The sequence below is a fragment of the Myotis brandtii genome, unplaced genomic scaffold (assembly GCF_000412655.1).
Source record: "Myotis brandtii unplaced genomic scaffold, ASM41265v1 scaffold902, whole genome shotgun sequence".
In the NCBI taxonomy this organism is placed as follows: Eukaryota; Metazoa; Chordata; class Mammalia; order Chiroptera; family Vespertilionidae; genus Myotis; species Myotis brandtii.
In genome coordinates, this window is record NW_005371709.1 from 1,825,773 (window position 1) to 1,849,393 (window position 23,621).

Below are 23,621 nucleotides of genomic sequence, written 5' to 3' on the forward strand. Positions count from 1 at the left end.
GTTAATTTGCATATAGTCTCTCTGATTGGCTGGTGGGTGTGGCTTAAGGCATAGTGAAAGTACAGTCAATTTGCATGTTTGTCTTTTATTAGTATAGGATAGATATATAGATATATAGATACAGATATAGGCATAGATACAGATATATAAAAGACTACTCTGATACTCTGTGGAGAATCTACACTAATAAAAGAGAAACATGCAAATTGGTGTCACTCCGCTACACCCACCAGCCAATCAGAGTGACTATGCAAATTAACCCAACAAAGATGGCGGTTAATTTGCATACACAGGCATGGAGCGAAGACTGAAGGCTCCGGCCAGAGTGAAGACTGAAGACTGAAGAGGCTTGGCTTCTCCGCTGCAGCTGAGAAGCCAAGCCTCACTGACCCAAAGGCCTGGGTCCCAGGTTCCAGAGGAAAACCAGTGCCAGCTGCCAGGGGAAGGAAGGCCTATTGTGTGAATCTTCGTGCAACGGGCTTCTAGTAGATTATAACTGGGTAAGGATGAGACCAAGAAGAACACTATTTTAGTAGTATAGGCAACATGATGATGGATGGTTTTGGCAGGCTAGTGGCTATAGCAATAGAGAAATTCAAGATATATTTCAAAGGTAAAACTGACATGAAAAACAGGAATGGATGTGGGGATTGAAGAAGAAAAACCTGGACAGCTCATGAGTGATGGAGCCATTTACTGCATTAGGAAGACTAGGGGAAGGATAAGATAGTAGGGGATGGATGAATCAAGTGTATACTTCGAACATGTTAATTTTGAGATGTTGAGGAGACATCCAAGTGGAGTATCAAATATGCAGATTAATCACAAGACTGGAGCTCAAAGGAGATGTTTGGACTGAAGATATAAATTTGTTGTATATTTGAAGCAGGTGAAAGTATGAGGACTGACTATGCAGGAGAGAAACAGGATGAAAGTTGACAGAGACTGACCTTCTCTAGGAGATACAGCATTTCCTACTTGCACAGGAAGAAAGCATAGGCCATAGAGGCAACCATGCAGAGACTGGGTGATGGGAAGAAAAGGGGCTCCCAAATCATGGTTTCTTGTATTGCTTGAAACATAAGGCAGGGCCATTGACTGAGAGGAAGGGAAGTGCATGGAGAAGAGGACTTGAGCAGGAAACGAGTGTACAAGGTAGTTATCTCAGAGAATAGAAAGGCAAGCTCGGTGAAGAAACTAGAGAAACAGCGTAGGCTTACATCATAGGAAACACTGAGAGCACATTTGAGGTATGGGGTCAGATTTAAAGTGAAACCTGTCTTACTGTTGTGTGCTTTTCAACAACTATATTCAGCTGCTTGGGTACAAAAATGGGGAAAATGAGTGGTCATGGATATCTATATATATTGTTCTGTAGTAAACATACATAGTGATAAAATTACTGATTCAAGAGTATTAAATGTTGATACTTTTCAATCAATAGATTGCTGATTTCACTGGAAACTTTTTAAAAATATTGTTTTCAACCCTGTTAGTCTCTTTTAATACGAGAAAAACAAAAGCACTAAGTGAATAATAGTAATATTAAGACCAATAACTCAGAAGTTTCAAAACACAGACAAGTTTAATGCAATTTAAGGAAATAAACAAAATATGTACTTGCATAATTCATCTTGTGTGTATGAGGTGTGGCTGCATGTGTGTTGGTTGAGTAATGGTTTGGTGTTTGTGTGTGTATGTGTCTATCAGTGTGTGAGTAAAAATGGAAGGTGACCTACCTTGCACTGAATGGACCCAAAGACATTAGAACTGAGCCCAGGGTGTATCATAAGAGGTTTGTGGTTATTACCACTTATTTTTCACACTGTCTTCCCACTGTTCAAGTCTCTGTCAGGAAAATAGAGTGGTTTGGCTGGAGATGATTGGGATTTGTTGAGTGGGGTGGAGCTGTCAGATTTATATGGCTTTTTCTCTTAGAAATACATGGCCTTCCTTTTTTATTTGCAGTAACTGTGAAGCTCATTTAGGGCTGCTGCGTCCCATTCGCTTGGCTCCCCAAGTTCTAATGAATACACAGCACCTCACTCAGGGACTGCACTTCTGGCCAACACATCAGATGGGAAACTCAGAGTGGTTTGGTCCCCAAATTCCTTCTGGGTGTCCATGTTTCCATAGTTCTCTCCTTTCACTTACCAGTCAAAGGTTATTATAACTAATTGGGTGTCTGTCCTCCACTGGCTCTCAGGGTTTGATCTGCACACACTTAGGTCCACTGATGGAATCACCATGTGGCCTGGGGAATGAGTGTTGATCAAAGTACCATTCATCCTCTTGCTCTCCCACTCTTTTTTTAAAATTCCAGCTGTGCCTCTGGAAATGCCCTTTAAAACTTGCATCATATGCTTTTTTGATAAAATGACATGACTCAGAGAATGTAAGTATCTGGAATTATATCTCATAAACTCAGCTTTCAAAACTTAAGTGTGTTGAATCGAAGCCAGTCAAATGAACTAAAGCTGGCTGGGGGAAGACAAACACGGAAGAGTGATGAGTGACTCTGGGCTGAACAGAGGAATGCCTGCTGTGAAGCTGTCAGGGATGAGGAACCGTTTAATAGTTGACTCTCTCATCATCCTTCTTGATCTAGAAGGCAGATGTTAAAACCACCTTAATGAGAATGTAGGTGATACTAAATTGGAGGCATTCTCCAAGGCATAGAAAATATAGGTGGAAAGTGCACAAAAGGAAAAAAAGGCTTATCCAGAGCTACCATTGCTGTAATAGAAGATTCGGAGCTGCAGAGGTAATATAACCATGCGCAATACTCATCTATCTCATTCTGAAGGGCCTCAAGTTGGGAGCTGGAAAATATGGTTACTTTTACTGTCTAGGTACATTCCTCAGTTCTGTGGCTGAGGATACCTCCCCCAGGAATGACCATAGGATTCAGAGGTCCAGTTTTAAAATATGCTGGGCACAGCAGTGGCCTTGTGATAGGAGACAAGTTTAGTTACTTCATATATATTTATTGAGCACCAGCCCAACATTGTGTTAGGTTCTGGGAATATAGCTATAAGGAAACAGGCATGGCCTCTTGTTCTCAAGAAGCTCAGAGTCTTTATAAGGAAGAGACAAATAATATGTAGCCTGATAAATAAGATAATTACTACAGAGTGTGAGAAATGCATTGAAGATTTGGAGAAATCTGGTAAAGGAGACCTGAAAGATGAGATGAAATCGCCTCCAGAAGAGCTGGGGGAAGAACTTCTGTGCAGGTGCCTTTGAAGGGAGAAGGTCTGTAGGATTCACAGGACAGAGAAGAAGGCTGGATGTAGTGAGCTGGGAGAAGCATGATGTGAAATGGGGTTGGAGAGCTAAGCAGCAGGCAGATCATGCAGAGTGTGCAGATCACCACAAGAAGCTTGGATTTTAGTCTAAGAGCAATGGGCAGCCAGTGAAGGGCTTTAACAAGGAACAGATATGTTCTGATTTAAGTTTCAGGAGGATGACTTTAATTGCTTTGTGGAAAATGAATTATAAGAGTGAAGGCAGGGAGTCTAGACAGAAAGTTGCTGCAAAGAATATGAGAAACAGCGATGGCTCAGAATAGGGTAATGGCAATGAAGAGGGCAGAGGGGATGGCTGAGAGAAATAGTAGAGGTAGAAATGAAAGGACAAGTAGGTGGATTGGTTGAGGAGGAGTAAGGATAAGAGAGAAACCATTTTTACATTCTGCCTCCTTTTATACAATCCCTAGGATAGTAATTTCCTAAATTACATCAATACTATACAAACTCCCAAGTGGATTTGAGCTCTCCACTCCTCTCCAAGCAAAGGGGGACTGGTTGAAAATCCTGGCAAGGGACTTGAATTGATATTAGCATAGTTGGATGTTGGGTCCTTTTCCAGAGTTCTGGACCCCAGAACTTTCTACCAGCTTCACCTCCCCTCTCCAATGAGCCCTGATCCTAATTTAATCTTGACCACAGAAAGCAGTCCTTCACCATCATTCACTTGTATGATTAAAATTTTCTCTCCAGGCCTCTACCCTGAATTTATTCCTATTTGGAATTCCTAAACCACCCTTCTTCCCATTATTGTCATCTGTAAACTTAATGATGACCATGTTCTGTATTTTAGCATCCAGGTCCTTCAGAAACAATGTTCTCTGTATTTATTGTTGAAGCTGTGAGCAGATTGCCATGCTTCGTGTACACAGGCACTGAAATCTGAACCAAGGAAATGTGATTTTGGAATGAGACTGGTTCCCCATGACTAGTGCTAAACATCATGCCATAGAGTTTAATTTAATATTGGAGTTAGTGTTGTAATCAAAATAAAACACCACAGTTGATCTGATACATCTGATATATGTGATTGTTATTGTTATGAGAGAAATGACATTTGTATAAATGACTTATGCACATTTCTATTTCACAGCTACACCACAGTTTTCTTTATAAGAATTGTCAATAATTTTCTCTATTGCCTTTGCAAATAACTCACAATAAAGGCAAAGATTCTATCTAGACCTTACTTCTAATCATTGTTCTCACAGAGCTGACATTTCCCTTGTTATACCCAGTTTTCTCTTATACCTTCCCCTCAGCCCCCGGTCCTTAAATAGCACACATAATTGTCTTCCACATCTGACCATATCGAAGGCCAGAAAAAGCAGGAAGTTTCACTTCTAAGACTGTGGACTTTTCACCTGAGGACTGATGGCAATCATCATATCCCTGTTCTGTGGGGTGACTAAAGGTGTGTAATGTTGGAAAATTACATCTTAGACAACGCATTCTTAGACAAGCCTTCATATAATTTTTCCCTGCACTCATGGGAGCATCTAACCTACAGTGTAGGTACTCTTACTAGAGAGTTGCATAAAAAGTTTAATGTTCTGACATTATTCATGGTCAGTGTAAAAGCTGCCAACACTATTTTCGTCATGCTGCCAAATACTCAAATTCCTTTATGGAGATAAAATACTTCTACTAGTCTCGTCCTTCTGAGTTCACATGCTCCCAGACCACCCCACCACCACGTTTCACTTCCTCCCCTTCTGAGATCCAGATAACTAAGATGTTAGTCACTATAGCAGCCCACAGCCTGCTTTGCTTTCTCTGGGGTGTCACCCATCAAAATCAATTTTCACCAAAGGAAGATCCCTCTGTTCCTCTTAATTAGCAACTACCATCTTTTCTTCTCTTTCCCTGGCTTTTCCTTCTATAGTCAAAAGCCACTTTGGATCTCCTTTAGAACTGCCTTCCCATCAAGTCTCTCTTGTGTTTTCTGGACTCCCACCTATTTTATAGTGTATGCATAGCATACAACAAGAAGGGGATATTGCAGTTCTATAGAGTTGATAAGGGAGGGCTGGTCATGCCATCTACATTATTTGTAGGACCCCATACAAAATAAAAATGTGGAACCTCAACTTCAAAAAGTGGCATTAAAGTTACTAAAATATAAATCTTTTTTTTTCTTTTTGCCAGTCTCTTGACTTGTAGTATTTTTATTAGCTATTTCTTGTTGTTCTAAGTAAAGAAAAATTAAAATTTTAAATAATTAGCATGAATTTTCCCATCCATCCTTATATTGTGCATATGGCTTAAATGTTAATACAAGAGCACTTAAGTTGTATGCAAATTATCAAAATACTAATTCAAAAGAATATATGCACCCCTATGTTCATTGCAGCACTGTTTTTTGATAGCCAAGATTTGGAAGCAGCCCAAGTGCCCATCAGTAGATGAGTGGATAAAAAAGCTGTGGTACATTTACAAAATGGAATACTATTCCGCCATAAAAAGGAAGGAAATCTTACCTTTTCCGACAGCATGGATGGACCTGGAAAGTATTATGCTAAGTGAAATAAGCCAGTCAGAGAAAGACAAGTACCATATGATTTCACTTATATGTGGAATCTAATGACAAAATAAACTAGCAAATAAAATAGAAACAGACTCACAGATACACAGAACAAACTGACAACTGTTAGAGGAGAGGGGTTTAGGGAGCTTAGTGAAAAAGGTGAAGGGATTAAGAAAATACAACAACTCATAGACACAGACAAGAATCTGGTGATTACCAGAGGAAAATGGGGGTGGGGAAAGATAGAAGAGGGTAAAGGGCAGGGGGAGGGGGAATAAATGGTTATGAAAGGAGACTTAACTTGGGGTGGTGAACACACAATACAATATGCAGATAATGTATTATAGAATTGTACATCTAAAACCTATATAATTTTATTAACCAATGTCACCCCAATAAACTCAATAAAAAATAAAATAAAAAACCTCCAAAGCAGGAAAACATCTTTCTCTGACTGGTATTTTTTACGTATTTGCTAATGAGTGTCTGCACAATAAAGATGTGGTCTTTAACTTGTTTTCCAAGGAGAAATCCAATTTGGCTCTCATGGATGTTGCTGCTACTCAGATATAGTTTAATTCTTTAATTGAAACAGCTGCACAATAGCTTGTGGGCAGTGCTGTGTAGGCAATGTTCCACAGGCTTTCCTGGAGCTGTCTGGGTGGAGACCACCTTCACTTTTGTATTCTGAATCCCCTGCGCTCATCAGAGAGGCTGTCAACAAAATGTCTCCTCTGGTTGGCCCTTCTGTTGGCTGTTAAAGCTGTGGTTGTCTTGTGACTGATTTCACCGACTCGATTCTACTCTTTGTAATCAGAAAGGTGCTAGCATTTTGCCTCCATGGATGAAGGAATAAATCAATTTCTCTCCAAATGCCCTTCCAGAAATCTCTCCACTAGCTCGGCTTCTGTAGCCTGCCCAGAAATGCATTATTATAAAGCCTCTTCTCCAAGTACCACATGTGCGCTTAATTTTCACGACTTGCACAAATAAATACTTTTATTACAAAAAAAGCTATAAGGGGATAAGTTTGGGGAGAAAAAGGATCTGCTCAAACCTACAATACAATATGCAGATAATGTATTATAGAATTGTACATCTAAAACCTATATAATTTTATTAACCAATGTCACCCCAATAAACTCAATAAAAAATAAAATAAAAAACCTCCAAAGCAGGAAAACATCTTTCTCTGACTGGTATTTTTTACGTATTTGCTAATGAGTGTCTGCACAATAAAGATGTGGTCTTTAACTTGTTTTCCAAGGAGAAATCCAATTTGGCTCTCATGGATGTTGCTGCTACTCAGATATAGTTTAATTCTTTAATTGAAACAGCTGCACAATAGCTTGTGGGCAGTGCTGTGTAGGCAATGTTCCACAGGCTTTCCTGGAGCTGTCTGGGTGGAGACCACCTTCACTTTTGTATTCTGAATCCCCTGCGCTCATCAGAGAGGCTGTCAACAAAATGTCTCCTCTGGTTGGCCCTTCTGTTGGCTGTTAAAGCTGTGGTTGTCTTGTGACTGATTTCACCGACTCGATTCTACTCTTTGTAATCAGAAAGGTGCTAGCATTTTGCCTCCATGGATGAAGGAATAAATCAATTTCTCTCCAAATGCCCTTCCAGAAATCTCTCCACTAGCTCGGCTTCTGTAGCCTGCCCAGAAATGCATTATTATAAAGCCTCTTCTCCAAGTACCACATGTGCGCTTAATTTTCACGACTTGCACAAATAAATACTTTTATTACAAAAAAAGCTATAAGGGGATAAGTTTGGGGAGAAAAAGGATCTGCTCAAACCTACAAGGGCTTACCTCCTTCTGCCTACCAACACACAAAGAATGAGTCAATTAAGGAAGAAGAGGTGGGACCTTGGAGTTAGCTCAAAAACTCTACTGAGACACCATACTGGCTTTTGCCCAGCGAAACAATGAGCTCCCCTAAGTGTGAGACTGTGTCTTAGTTCTTTCTATTTGCTCAGTGCATCACAGGTGCTCAGCAAATGATGAAGTTCCTCACTGGCTGCTCCACAGAGCCCCAACTGAGCCCATGCCCTCCACCCTTACCTAGGTCTTGGATTGATGGGGCTGAGTACAAAAAAATTCTGTAATTTTGTTTCACATAGATCATCTGAAGTCTATCTACAGATGCATAAGAAAAACAAGGGGCAGAGGGCCAGGCCAAAGGGAAAACAGGTGTTGTGTTAGTCTCTGAGAATACAACAGTGAGAAGACACAGTCCCATCATCATGAAATTCATAGTCTAGAAGGGAAGAGACATATGAATCAGAAATTCTATCAATAAGTGTGCAAAAGAAACTGAATCAAGTGTCCTAAGAGAAAGAAATGGTTCTTTGAGAACATGTAACACGTAAATGTGATTTAGCTCAGGTGTGGGGTTGGGGGTGGTCCAGGAAGCAATCCCTGAGAAAGTGACCCTAAAGCTAGCATCTGAGATGTGTGGTGTGCGTGTGTGTGTGTGGGGGGGGGGGGGGGGGGGAAGAGGTGTGTGGGATGTGAATGGGAGGAATTAGAGAAACAGGAAGGCCCTGCCCATGGTGGGAAGGGAAAAAAATCAATGTCTTTGAGCATGAAAGGCAAGGTGAAAGGGCCCAGTTTGTATTAAAACTACTTGTCTCAGTCTCTTCCTTACAAGCACTGGGAAACCATTGGATGTTTTAAGTAAGGAGGTCAAACAATGGGAATGGAGGGATTTCACTCCCTCTACAAAGAGCAGTATGGAAAAGTGTAGCTTTCAGTATTTCCAAAGGTGCTGTAGTCCTATGGAAACTTCCTGGATCTGTCCTGCAGTTCCCTCTCTGTGGAGAAGGTCAGAACAGCAGGATTCTCCCCCTTACATGTGAGCTCTGGCATACTGCCACGTCTGGTGCAGAGAGCCATGGTGATGTTCTACTTCATTTCTTCTTGGCTCTCTAAGGTCAGATATCTAGATAAAGTGTGGCTACTGGTGCAGCATTTGTACCCACTAGAGTTAATTGGGTTTTTGTAACTTTGGACATTAAAAAAGAGGTTCTATGAAGGAAAAATATTTGCTGTTTTGCTGACACACTTCAGTACATGTGTAGTTTCCAGAAGCAGAAAATGTTGGAATTAAACATGTTTAAGCACCTGTAGTAAGGCCTGCTCAAGAAAACCATGACCTTCAAACCTTGCAAAGCTATCTTTTCACTGTCATTCAGCACTAGAAGCCCTCCCAGGCATCAGGAGGTTGAATCTTTATTTGATAACAACTCATAGGACACTTCTTGAATACCAACATTCTTGTTCACAGGATGCAAAGATAAGCCCTGATCTCAGGGAGCTTCCTTGCAACCATCATCAAACTTTCCAAAATATGCACACAAGTGCACACACACACACACCAGTTAAGTTTATGTTTTGGGGCAACTTGAGACATAACTGTGTACATACTATAAGATAACTATTCTATTTTCATGAGGCAAAAAAAATCAGGAAAAAGGAGAAAAGTAAGCAACATTTATTAAATACTTTTATATATCAGGCACTATAATATATGTTTCCAGGTGTATCATCTCATTAAACCCCTATGAAGAAACTGAGGTTTGGATATAATAAATAACTTTTTAGGGTTTGAGTATATGTCTTTCAACTGTAAGCAAATTATTTCTCCACATTTATTTCTGTGACGCATTCTCCAACTCCCCCATCATAATTAATTGCTTCCTCTTTTGAATTCCCAAAACAAGTGGTTCCTGCTCATGTGGTGTTTACTTTAGTGAGTCTCATTTTAGAGAGTTGTTTACATGTATCTTGGCCACTAAGTTCCTTGAGGAGAGGAAGACTTCTTGTTCATCTTTGTATCACTCAAGCTAAACAGAATATCTTGCATACCACTAATATGTGCTCATAAAATGCTTGTAAAATAAAAGAATGTATTCGCAGCTCTCAGTGGGTTGGTCAGAGCCCAGGGCCACAGCCCAGCACCCCTTCTCACACCTAGTTCTGTAGTGTATCATCAAGGGTCTTATGGTCATGCAATGTGGAAAACCTAGTTGGCAAGCCCAAGCCCTGCTCACACCTCCATAAGTAGCTTCCCCTTGCCACCTTTCTAGACCAGTGGTACAAACTCCAGCACTATGGTCCACTCTCAGGAAGTCAGACTCCAGGTTGATGTCCACGCAAGCCCTGAGAACACGTGAGGGCCTATCTGAGCAGAGAATTCTGGGATCATGGGAATTCAGAACATGGTCTACAAAGAGGCATGGGTCCTTGGCTCTCTGAAGTTCTTACCCCATGGAGAGGGGGGCAGCTGAAGATGGGCCAGAGCTTGGCTCTCTAAAGCAAGGGCCCCCTTGCCCAGCTCTAGATTAGTAGAAATAGCAAGTGTGAGAAATAATGAGTGAAGTAAGTGGATAAAGACAAAACATTTCAAAAATATGCACTGGATTCATATGTACTAAAAATGATAAAACAATACTTCAGAACTAAAGTTCTGGGACACATTAGGAAAGATTTAGCCAGTGCACATTTGTTAGATATTACTATTACACTGTTTGACTGTTTTCTTTCAGGTATATTCTTTTTTTATCTCACTTATCCCTGGCAGAACTTGATCTCACCAAGATTTTGTGGGCTGGGATTGGGTTGGGAGGAGGTGGTGTTGAGGACAGAAGGGAAATACAGCTCTTGTTGCTGTGCTGCCAGGAGCCATCCCACCCTCTGGAATTAAGGATTTGAGCATTTAAAAAGCTGTGAATCCTGTTTAATACTCTTTCTCTATATCCAATCAATCATCAATTCCAATCAATTTTATCTCCTAAATATTCTCAACTCCCTCATGTTATCTCTAATTTAATTTCCTCACCTTGATCAGATTGCCATTATCTTTCTTCCAACTAACCTAAATGGTTTTCTTCAATCCATTTTGTGCACAGCTGTGAAAGTCAACTTGCTAAATGTAAATTGAATAATGTCACTTTATCTCTTAAAATTCTGCAGTGGTTCTAAAATCCTGAGGTCTATATCAACCTGGACCTACGATCCTCATCTTGTATTCACTTGCTGAGCTCCAAGCTGAATTAGTCTGCTTTCAGATTCTCAAACATTCCAATTCTTCCCCAGGTCAGCCCTTTACATAAGCTCTTTCTCTTGCCCAAGACTCTCTCTATCCCCTCCTCTCTTTTTCTCAAATTTTAAATGTCACTCCATGAAACTCATTCCCTGGCTGTCCCTATCCCCAGACTGGGTCACATCTTCTATTATAAGGTATCATAGATTCCTCAATTGTCATTAGTACTATTAAAATTAATTAATCACCTAACTCATTGGCTTAAGGACTTTCTCGCTAGATTATAAACTTCATGATGGCAAGAAATTATGTGCCTTATTCACCACTGTAACCCTACTGTCTAGATAGAACCTTAAATATTGTCTGCATTCCATAATTGAATTCTAGCACCGCCTATATATAGGCCAGGCACTCTGCTAGGCATGGGCTGTAGGAATGGGTAAATAATCTTAGACCTCGAGGAGTACATGATTCAGCGATTAATCCAGTAAATTCTGCAACCCTCTGTCAGTTTCTTTCTCTTTTCCCATTTATTTTGGTTCAACTTACTCCTCCATATATTGCTTTGTCTAGCTTTCAGACAATTGACTTTTTGACAAATACTCAAGAAAAAGAAAAGATTTAAAACCTCTGTCATTTCAGTGTCATCTTCTATTAGTTTTCCCTCTTCAACTAATAAATGGACACTATTTTTCTTCAATCTCTTCTCATGTCTGATACATTTAAAGAATGTCTGTTTGTGTCTCTCTTTGTCCCTTGAAAATTGCAATGCATTCCTTGCTGTTGATTTTTTTATTGACATAAAAAGCCATTATATTTGCTTTCCTTCTTGAGGACTCTTATTATCTGAAAACTTCTCATTATATTCCATCTTTTATACAATAACCTTTTTGTTGTTGTTTGAAATGTGTGTGCATTCTTTTTTTTTCTTTTCTATCTGTTCTATGCATAAAGACAATTTTTCTGCTTTTTCGTGTCATTTCCTTAAGAGATATTTAGAGATCATATTATTTAATTTTATTTATGATTATATAGGCACATATCATAGTAAAATAAAAGAAAGAGTGAGAAAGGAGAGAGGGGGGGCAGAAGCAGGGAAAAAGGAAGGGAGGGAGGAAGGAAAGAAGGAAGGAAATACAATTTGAGTCAGCTAAGAGTTGGTTTACATGAGGGAGAGATAAGGACAGTGAAAGAGGGGGGATGACCTATGAACCAGGAGGTCATGGTTCGATTCCTGGTCAGGGCACATGCCTGGGTTGCGGGCTCGATCCCCAGTGTGGGGTGTACAGAAGGCAGCCAATCAATGATTCCCTCTCATCATTGATGTTTCTATCTCTCTCTCCCTCTCCCTTCCTCTCTGAAGTAAAATTACCTATTTTTTTTAAATGCAGTAGTGGTACAGGACAGAATAGATAGCCCAGAAATAAACCCACGAGTATATGGAAGTTTGATGTATGATACAGAGAGCGTTGCAGATCACTAAAGAAAGGAGAGACCCATTTAATAAATGATGCTGATATAACTTACTATTCATATGGAAAAATATGAAATTAGATACTTATACCAGAACCTAGATAAATTTTAGATTGATTAAAGATGTAACTATGAAAAAACATTAAAAGTTTTAAAAGAAAATATAAAATATTTTTATGAACTAGTCATGAGGAAGGACTATTTAACAAACAACAAGAGCTAGATGTTATGTACCCACTAGATTGGCAAAAATTAAGAAGTATGAAAATAACAGATGTTGGCAACAATGTGAATCAAAAGGAACTCAGACACTTCTTGAAGGAAGTATAAGTTGGAATAATTGGAATCACTTTGGAAAACAATGTGGCATTAGCGTATAGAGTTGAATATTTTTATATCTGTGCAGGACACAGCAATTCCACTCTTAGGTATTGCTCTCAACAGTGCCACGGGGCTTCTCTAACTTTAATGAGCAGCAGAATTCCCTGGAGAGCTATACAGTCTGGAGGCCCCGCCTCTGAAGATTCTGATCCAATAGGTCTTGGATAAAGTCTGTAAATCTGCAATTCTATGAAGCACACAGTGATGAGGCTGCTGCTGGTTTCCAGTCATGATTGGAGCAATGCTTCTCCAGATTGCTTCACCTGCACCTTGGGAAACAGGAGCAAGAATGTTGAAGGCTACATTGTTCATGATAGCAAAACTCTGGACACAACCCAGATATCAACCCAGAGAATGGATAAATGCATTATAGTATGTTCACACAATGAAGTATGAAACATTGAAAATGAATAAACAGTGGTAGTATAACAACCTGGATGAATCCTAGAAGCATATTGTAAAAAAGTAAGTTATAGAAAATTACATATCGCATGACGCCAGTTTTTAAAAGCTAACAAGCTAAATAATATATTGCTTAAGACAAAATTCAAACATTAGCTGAAGGAATGAAAAGCACACAAATAGGAGAGGGAAGAATCACATAACTAGATGCAACAGTGTGGGTATTATTGTAGCTTTTAAGGTGGATGATAGGTTCTCATATGCCTCAGAACTTCCATGTAAGGTACATATGTCCTCCTGTGTATGAGAAATATACATAGTATACACAAAATGGGGGGGAAATTAAATGAGTTCCAATCAAGTAAATTAAGTAAAACAAGAAAAAATTACAAGAGAAGTAAAACTGTAATAAATGACAGAAAAGATCCCGGAGAAAATAAATATACAATGTGCAGGACAAACTTGAGACTTCTTCTTGCAGAGAGAAAACAGAAAAGAGATGATACTTGTAGAGAACTGAGGATGGAAATCTAACAGACTCCTGAAACAGAGACTGGAGCAAACAGAAAGAAATAAGATTAAGGCTTTATTTAAAGAACATTCTCACAGGTTGGAGAAAGTCCTTAGTCTTTCTTATCAAAAGCACTCCCAAATACCAGAAAATTAATGCAGAAACCCACATTGACACATTCCTGGTAAAAGTTCAAATATCAAGGATAAAACGTGACTCCTATAAGCATCCTGGCAGAACATATGAGATAGAAAATAAACAGACTAACCAAACATAGAATAAAACTAATGTCTCAAGGTTCTCTAGAACCACAAACACTATAAAAAGTTACTTGAGTTTATTTGGGAAAGTAAATGGATATGACTAATTAAGGAAAATTTGAACAAAGAAAGAAAAATTATAATGAAATGGACTTAAACCTGTAGATATTAAAATGTAAATTTTAATCATTAAAATGATGTGAAACTGATAAAGAAATAGGGTTCAGTGGAAAAAAATAGAAAATCCAGATGCAGAACTATATATATATCTATATCTCTCTATATATATCTATTTAATTTTATTTATGATTATATAGGCACATATTCATAGTAAAATAAAAGAAAGAGTGAGAAAGGAGAGAGGGGGGGCAGAAGCAGGGAAAAATATATAGATATATAGATATAGATATATCCCTAATATGCAAATAGACCAAACAGTGGAACAACCGAACAACCAGTTGCTATAATGTGCACTGACCACCAGGGGCCGCACGCAGAACATGGCAGGTGTCAACAGCAGGTGGCAGAGCATGAAACATGGTGGGCATCGGCCACAGCGGGATGGTGGAGCAGGTGAGGGGGGCACCAGACCAAGGCAGGGCGCCGGTCACTGTCAACAGGGCTAGCCTCTGGTGGTTACTGAAAATTCTTTGCTCCCGCATGCTGCTAGGCGCTCACACCTGCTGCAGGTGCCAGCCCCGTTCGCACCCGCTGCTGGTGCCGGAGCCATTGCTCACACACCACTGCCGGTGCTGGCCCTGCTCGCACCCTCAGCTGGTGCCAGAGCCACCACTCGTACCCACTGCCGGAGCCCAGTGCCAGTCCCAATCACTCGGCGCCGTCAGCGGTTGTGAGCGGCGGCTGCCAGCCCTGATCTCCCTTGAGGGCTTCTCCACCTCTCCCTGCTCCTGACGGGCAATCGGGGCAGCCTTCCACATACACACTTACGTTCCCCCATTAGGAATGTGAAGGTCACTTTGTTTAGACAATGCTGGCTTCACTACCAACCCAGGGTGAACGTTTTGTCGGGTGACCATGCTTACAGGGTTAGTCGCTTTGGTCAGGCTTTACTCCTGCTAAGAAGTGCTTTCTGGTCTCTCTGGTCTATGTGTACTCAAAACACCTGAACTGCATCTTCCCCTGACTCTCCATGTCTCTGTTCTTCTCAGGATTACTGGCTCTCTCTCCTCTACAAGCGCTTGATCGGCCCCAAAGTCTTGGCCGTGCACGTGGCTGGGCTGCAGCGGAAGCCACGGCCAGGCCGAGTCATCCGGGACAAACTAAGGATTTATGCTCACTGCACAAACCACCACAAGTAAGTCTTCAGAGCGATGGCACAAGAAGCCACCCTAGGGGCTTCAGGCTGTGGGCCCCTCTTAGAATTCCATGCCATTTGGGACCCCTTCAAGACACTGAAAACTGCCTCTGGAATTACATTCTACCTGCTCTTTGTGTATTTCAAATGATCTCTGATGAATAGCTTTTCTGCAAGTAAACTCCTTTCTCACACTTACAGTATTTATTCATAAAAGATTCATAAAAATGCATGCCATTTATTCATTTACTTCTTCATCCAACAAATATTTACTGAGCTTTTCCTCTGTGCCAGTTGATGTAATGCCCAAGAGGCCTTTTTGTATGCTTCTGGCTAAACCACAGCAAGAGACATAAACTCTGTTCCTACGATCCACCAGCAGAGCTGGAGACAGTAAGTCAACATTTCTAAGACATACTGCTGGAGAGCTATCCGCTGAAAACTCAGCCCAGACCAGCGCATCCCAAACCAGGGGTCCCCAGGATGAAAGGTGTGCCCTAGGTAGTCATGTCAGCTTCAGAGCCATTTTCAGTCCTTCAAAATCTTTTCAGCTTTTTTAAGGGTTAAGAAGTTAAACAAAATCTGATTTAGGGGCTGCTCCTCCAACAACTCAGCGTAGTAGGTAATGTGTAGCTGTCCTCCTCCTTTTTATCTGAAGCACTGGCTGTCAATAGAATTGTCTTTCAAACAGGAAAAGTAATTATCAGTAAGTAAAGTTTGGCAGATAAAATGTTTTAAAACATGAGTATCATAAGGGTAAAAACTTAAAACTGAGCCTAATGCAAACCCTTCAGACTATAAATGGCTTTCTTACATCATTTCAGGTTTAAGGAGCAGAGCAGGCAGACCTGGAAAAGAGAATTCTTTCTCTTAATGCAGAGAAACAGAGTGGGGGCCGGGCACAAGTGTCTCCAGCCATACTTTCATTCCAGCAAGCCCATCAGGGGCTGATGTGGGCAGTGGATAGCACAAAGAGCCCCAGCGGTCAGGTTACAACAGACGCTCCTTCTCCTTCCTTGATGAGAGAAGAGCTAAGCCAATTAATTTATCATGATAAGACTTTTCAAAGAATCACTCTGAGCATAGGCGGCCTGGGGCCAGTTGTCTTGTCTTTAGATACAAGTCCCTATTGTGGATGAGAGGAGACTGGTTTGGGCAGAGGCCAGAGGTTTTCAACATCCCTTTTGCTCAACAGGAAGCTCAGTCCAATACCTGACAGAGAGTGACTGCTTTACGGCCTTGGCCTGAAGTTATCTGATCACCACACAAGGAAACATTGTATTCCTTGTCTCCACCTTGGCCCTGGAGTAACCACCCAAAAGTGGACCCCCAGCTTCAACAGAGAAAAATTATTCTTGGCACCTTTTGTCTCTTTTGGGAAGCACATCAGTTTGTGGCTTTTATACTATAAGTCTGAGGACTCAGGGAAAAATGTCAATAGCATGGGTTTAACAGGACTTGAGTGTCTTCACAGAGGGCTCCTCATCTTGTCTCATCCAAGCATCCATCCTGACGTTCTTTTATGTTTTCATGGAAGTTGTCACTAATGTTCTGAGTATACCATGAACTCAGGGCCAGTGTCTCATTTGTTTTTGTATTCTTGGTGTCTAATATAGTGACTGGCATAAAGAAGTTCTCAGTAAATATTTGATGAATGAATGAATGCAGAAATAGGGCATTGAGGCATTACTTCTGACTTAGACTTTTAGCTCCCTTCCACTTTGATATCACCACATCAGCCAGAAGGAGAAGGTGTGGTGGCAGGGTTAAAAATTCTATATTCACTAGCATGAGGACTCCAGCAAGTTATTCAAATCACCTAGATTCAATAGTGTCTCTACATCACCAGCTCTCCTCGTCTTTCTATGGGGAGTCACTCCAGAACCTCTCTGGGGAAATGGTACCACTGTGCTTTGGTCAGTAGTGTTCCTCCTCCACATAGAAAGAAAGAGAGAGAGGGAGGGAGGGAGGGAGGGAGGGAGGAAGGAAGGAAGGAAGGAAGGAAGGAAGGAAGGAAGGAAGGATGACTTTACTAATCCATTCCACACATGACCCTAATGATAGTAATTGGGGTGAAGTTCTTTTTGTTCCCATTAGAAAAGAAAATCCTCAATGGATGCACTGCACTGGGTAAGAATGCTGGTCTCCTCCATGTCAGTGGGTGTCAGATACCCCACATAAGTAGGCACAAGCAAAGAAGTGTTTCTGCTCCCTCTCTGGGAAGCCAGGTGCCCTGTCTGTACCCCCTCATCCTCCACAACAGTCATGACTCAATTGACTCATGTTTCAACAGTCATGAAACATTATTGACTCAATTTATTTGTGGCCAACAAGGCTAAGGTCACAAAAACGTCCCAGAGTGGGCATGTTGGCTTCATACTGTTCAGTCTTGGCCAGTAGTCTGAAAATATATATCCTTGGTCAAATCAGGGACTGGTGAGAAAGTGTAAACTTACCAGTAGAATAACCCAAAGAAAGTGTCTATAGACACAACTCCTGCACACCAGTGTGTATTGAACACTTGCTATGTGCCAAGCATCTTGCCAGTAATTTGCACTTATATTGAATTCCACGGTTCTGATGCGTTACTCTTATATGCCAATAACACCATTAATAGTGAAACAGTTTTACATTTGAGAAGAACCCTTAGAGATATTTTGGCCCAGGATCCTATACAACACAGACATTCCTTTTATATTCTCTCTGATGATTATACAACCTCTACTTGATGCCTCACTGTCTCCCATGGCAGAGCCTTGCATTGTGGGTCATTTCTGACCTAGGAGAGCATTGTCTTTTATGATAGGTTCGGGAGCAAAAGTTAGATGCTCATACCACCACCAGCAGGTGCTTTTCTGCTTTCTGTTCTAGAGGTAACAAGTCAGGACAGTGACAGCATGGCAGTTCTCACCTTAGGTCTTCTTGTTCAGAGAACAAATATGTTTTGACTGGGAGAAACCTTTTTCGAAACCATTCTGCTGAGACAATGTATGTTTCTGGGGAGGAGCTGCGGTCCTTAGCCAAGTTCAGAACCATTGGAACCTGGTGAATATTGAAGCAAAATTGAGCCTTTTGGGGTTCAAGTTCATTTATTATTGGCAAAACATGACTTCCTGTTTTTTTCAGAAGACTCATAAAAAAGGTTCCTGAGGCTTCTTGGACATCAAATGGCTCTTACAAAACAATATTTTGATGAGTTAAGTGTAAATGAATCAGAAACATGTGGATTAAATTTCCCTTAAAATACACATGGGCTTTGAAATTAGGGCAAAAAAAAAATGTTTGGCAAAACATGGCCTGACTTTTACCAAACCCAAAAACTTTGAATTAGATTTAGAGACAATGGACCAACCCAGTTTTCAAGCACATTGACTTTCCCTGAGAATGATTGTGATCCCAGAGCATCATCTACCCTCCCTTCCCTTTTCCAGTCCCCCAGCTTCACTGGAGACATTTCTAGAACAGTGACTGTTTTTTATCTGGAAGTCAAGATGCACCTCCCCATATGACATTCCCCACCTCTTACGTCCAAGATATTCCATTTCCAGCTTCCCTTCCTGACTCACTTCCTCCTCCTCCCATGGCAACACAGAGATGTCAGGCAATGAGAGAACAGCCAGGAAGATGAACTCCAGATTCATGGATTCTCTGCTGGTGGTAAAATGTCTCCATGAGTGAGACATGGAGCAAGACAGATGTTCTACCAGACAAAAGGGACATTTATTAAGAGAATCAAAAACCACCTGGACTAATTGCCTGCAGGCCACACCTTCAGTCAGACCCCATTTTTTAGGGAAAGGGACTGTTTTCTGTGGGCAGAGAATATACATTCTTCAGGATTTTCAGCACAGTACTTTCAGGTTGGTGCTGTACTCCCCAGCCAAAAGTGTGTCTTCACAGTCAGATGGCCTGCTTAATGCTCTTGCCCATCAGCCAAGCAGGGAAGGTCTGGCTGAGGCAGTCCTCAAGCCAGTTCCTACCTGAGGAGGCTGCAGGAGTTCTGAGAGCCTCTGCACAACAATCTCTGGGCAGGTTTTCAGTACTGGTTTGTTTCCCGCAGGGGAACTATGTGAATGGAAATTAGGCCATTGCCAAGCAGCTTGAAAAGATGGCTTTCCCTGGAGCAATGTGTGATTTCAGATCTCCCTCCCCTCCCCACCACTTCCCCACCTCCCATCCTTCTGCTCTCCAGTCTCTGAGGCCTCGTTATGCCCCAGCTCTGCAGAAGAGAAACTCATAAATGCAAGCGCAGGGCTCTCTCTCCTCCTCCACTGCTGGCCTTTGAGAAGGTTGTTTGATGATTGTTAACAAAAGGGATTACCATAGTCAGCAAAACTGGTATCCATGTATGCCTACTTTCCTTCACACTCTGAACCAGAGTAGCAGTAGTTAATGGTGTCTTCCGCAGTTCTGCACAGCTAAGTTAAGCTTAAAGCCCACCACTGGTGTTCTTTAATGATGGGAAATGCTGACACACTAGAGCATCTTTCTTCAGAGCTCTGGTGACACAAGCCTGCTCAAGTAAATTGGCATTCTCTTCTGACCTAACTCATTTGGTTCCAAAAGCTAATTCACACATTCCAGGGGATTGAGAAGGACCAGAGGAAGGGGAACCAGATAGAAGAGACATTTTCATTTAATAATTTATCAGAATATCAATGTAGGCATACAAAAAGCTTTGAACACAATAATATGCCCCCTTACTCATGCAAGAAAAATCATGACAGAGAGCTGGTAGGGTATACTTTGGTTACTCTTTTCATAATCTGAATGGATCGCTCTGGGCAAATGTCCCCAAACCCAACTCATCTGCCAAATATCCTAAAGAGATTAAAAATGCAGATTCTCAGGCCCCAATCACAAATGAATGGAATAAAAAAATTCAGGCATGAGCCCTGGAAACTATATTATTAAAAACCAATAAACAAGTTGTCATTCAATTGGTCATTCAATTCTTTTTTTATATATTTTTTTATTGATTTCAGAGAGGAAGGGAGAGGAAGAGAGATAGAAACATCAATGATGAGAGAGAATCATTGATCAGCTGCCTCCTGCATACCCCACACTGGGGACCAAGTCGGCAACCCAGGCATGTGCCCTTGACTGGAATCGAACCCAGGACCCTTCAGTCCGCAGGCCGATGCTCTGTCCACTGAATCAAACCAGCTAGGGCTCAATTCTTAATTATCACCCTTAGAAGCAGAGATGAGTGATCTAGAGGCAGAGGGGTGCTGTTTCTGCAAGGAATGGTATTTTCCTCTGGGCAAAGTTGACGTAGAGTTTCTCTGAACTCCTCCTTTGAAGGCAGGACCAGGTCATTTTTTGTTTCCTCTCATTAACCCATCCAGATGGGGCCTTACGGGACCCCTTAAAAACAAAATATTTTTTCCTACAAGAGAGAAGGAAATCATTATAGTTTTGTTGATATACGCTGAAAGGCCATGTAGGCATATAGTTTTCACAGGCTTCTGAACATCCTGTACTGGTTTAAAAGGATTCCAAAATGGTGAAGAGTTTTATAATCTAGGAGTAGGTAAAACAGCTAGAGCAGAAATAATAAAGATCAATAAACTTGACTACATAAAAGTTTTAACTTGTATACATAAAATACAGTATAAACAAGCTGAATTAGTCAAAGAAAACTGGGGGACATTTTATAACATACATGCAGGCAAAGGATCACTATTCTTAATAAATAAATAGTTTTTATAAACCAATAGAAAAGAGGCAAAAGACATGGTCAGTTTACAAAAGAAGAAATTACATGCCAAATGAAAAAAATGCTGCACCTCAGTATGAATTTTTAAAAAATACAAATTAATACAACATTGAAATCCCATTATCACCTCTCAGGTTGAGACAGGTTAATATCCAGTGTTCTTAAGGGTATGAGGAAATGTGTGTTCTTATACATAGTCAACCAGAGCAAAAAGATACAAACTTTCTAGAGAATTAATATCAATGCTATCAAAATGTGTGTATCAGTTAGGATCAGTGAGGTTATGCTGTGATAACAGAAGATCTCCAAATATCCATGGCTTTCAATAAGAAAATGTATTTCTCATTCACACTGTGTGTCTGTCACGGCTCAGCTGCAGCTCTGCTCCATATCATCTTCACTCCAGGATGCAGGTCAATAGGGCCCCTCTTGCCAAGAACATTGCTGGTCTTCTGGCAGGGAGAAAAGGGGCATGGCAAAACATGGGTTGGCTCTTAAAGTTTCTGCCCAGAGGCCTTATCCACCCACATTTTACTGAGCAAAGCCAATAACGTGAGCACTCTAGGGTTCAACAGAGCAGGGACAGAAAATGTTCCACAGGGAGGGACACCACTGGGAATGAAGAGTTGGTGAGGAATCATACAATGTGCATTGCCCTTGACCTAATGTTTCCAACTTTGAAGACTTCATCCATCAGAAATAATCATGATGTGAAAAAGGTTTATGTGCAAAGTGCTTCATCACATAATTTATAATGGCAAACAACTGAGAACAAAGTAGGACATTAGGTAAATAAATTATGTTGCATTTCTATGATTGAAGAATTTAGCATTCTTTTATAAGCAGAATATACCACATAATAAGATGGGAACATGTTTACGATGCTCATGAACTGGAAAAACTGTGTGAACAATGTGATCCCAGTTATGGAAAAACTGAGAAATATGTATGCATGTGCCACATACTCAGTTAAATTAATAAACTAAAAACTACTGGAAGGATGTTTACCAAAATGTTATTATATTCCAAAATACTTGGATTATGGGAATTTTCTTTTTTCTTTTTTGTATTTTTTTCTATTTATTTATTTATTTATTTATTTATCTATCTATTTATTTATTTATTGCAATTAGCATGTTTTGCTTCCATACTCAGAAAAAGATATTTTGTTTTTTCAAATCATTGCAATGCATTTAAACAAAAACAAATGGAGTGTGGTGAGATGTGAGCATCTTCTTTGCAGAAAATCACAATAATAAGCCCTTCCTGTCTTTGAAGGCCTAGGGTGGCCGAGAACCATAAAATAAAGTGCCCTTTCCTAGGGCTGTCCTGTTTCATGCAGTCTGTAAATTATTTAGAAGCATTTAACTGACCACTGTTTCCATCTTCTCTCTCTCTCTCTCCCTCTCTCTCTCTCTGTCTGAATCTCAGCCACAACTATGTTCGAGGGTCCATTACACTTTTTATCATCAACCTGCACAGATCAAGAAAGAAAATAAAACTGGCTGGGACTCTCAGGGACAAGCTTGTGCACCAGTATCTGCTGCAGCCCTATGGACAGGAGGGCCTGAAGTCCAAGTAAGTGCTGGCCTGGAAATAGCTTAGGTGCAAGGGCAACAGGAGCTGGGTGGGGAAGGATCGAGTCTCCCCTTTGCTGAAGGTACCAAGGGTGCTGCTAATTAACTCAGGGGCTCAGTAGGATGGAGTCAGGGGAATACTGACTCCCTTTGGGACCCTAGTCAAGCATCTCCTGTCTCTAGGCTTGGATCACTCAACTATAATGTAAAATGATGGACAAAATATTTCTCAACAAGGTGACTCTTGGTATCTGGGATTCTTCGTTATGCAGGATGACCACATTTCAAGCTATTTAGCATCCTTGGGCCCTATGCACCCCCCAATAGTACCCCCTAGTCATGTGACAACCTAAAACACTGGGAATTGAGAACAATGTCCCTTCCAGTCATAACATTCTCTAATGCTATAACTCCCTATTTGGCATTATTTATAAACCTTGTGGGGCTTAGAGGAAGGAGCACTGAACAAAGGATCAGAAGTTCAGCCATTAAAAGTCAGTTCTGCCCCTAACTTTGTAACTTTGGGTACATAACCTCTCTGGATCTCAATTTTCTTATCTGAATAACAGGAGAGAAGGTATATTCTGGGGGCTTTGTGGTCCCTTCAAACTCTATAAATATATAATTCTGTGATACTCCCTACCTCCCTCAGTTTCTGTTAGGGGCTATTGACAACACTGACCACTATCAATAGAAAGCAGCTCTAGGCCACAGTGAGAAGGGCCTGTTCAAGGGTAAAGCCACCCCAGCTCCCCAAGTAAGGCCTCCCAGAAAGGGCATGGGATGTGGTACTGGGAGTGTTCCCACTCCATTTTTAATGCTTACCAAGTTAAACAAAGCTGTAAACTTGGAGCAGGTGGCTTGCACTCCCACAGCTGCCCACAACTATTTGCGCTTTAATTGTTCGCTGTTGCACTGCAACCTTGGTGGCTTGCATTTGGCTTCCAACTGTATGTGCAATGGGAACAAAACACAATCTGGGAAGTTACTTACTGAGTTTTTTAGCCCACCCTAGATCTGTATTTTCAGTCTTAGTTCACATTCTGGCTCTGTTTTCTGGCTACATGCACACTGCTTCTTCTCCCCCCCCCCCCCCCTCA

General features: G+C 40.9%; 1 protein-coding gene across 1 annotated transcript in view; it reads left to right on the plus strand.

Moving 5' to 3' along the window:
• HPSE2 (heparanase 2 (inactive)) overlaps positions 1–23,621 on the plus strand; it is a 530,799-nt gene that overhangs the window by 488,284 nt on the left and 18,894 nt on the right. The window contains exons 10-11 of the mRNA XM_005885371.2: positions 15,080–15,225; positions 22,376–22,522. Coding sequence (XP_005885433.1) covers positions 15,080–15,225; positions 22,376–22,522 — 293 coding nt within the window. The remainder of the gene's footprint in view (positions 1–15,079; positions 15,226–22,375; positions 22,523–23,621) is intronic.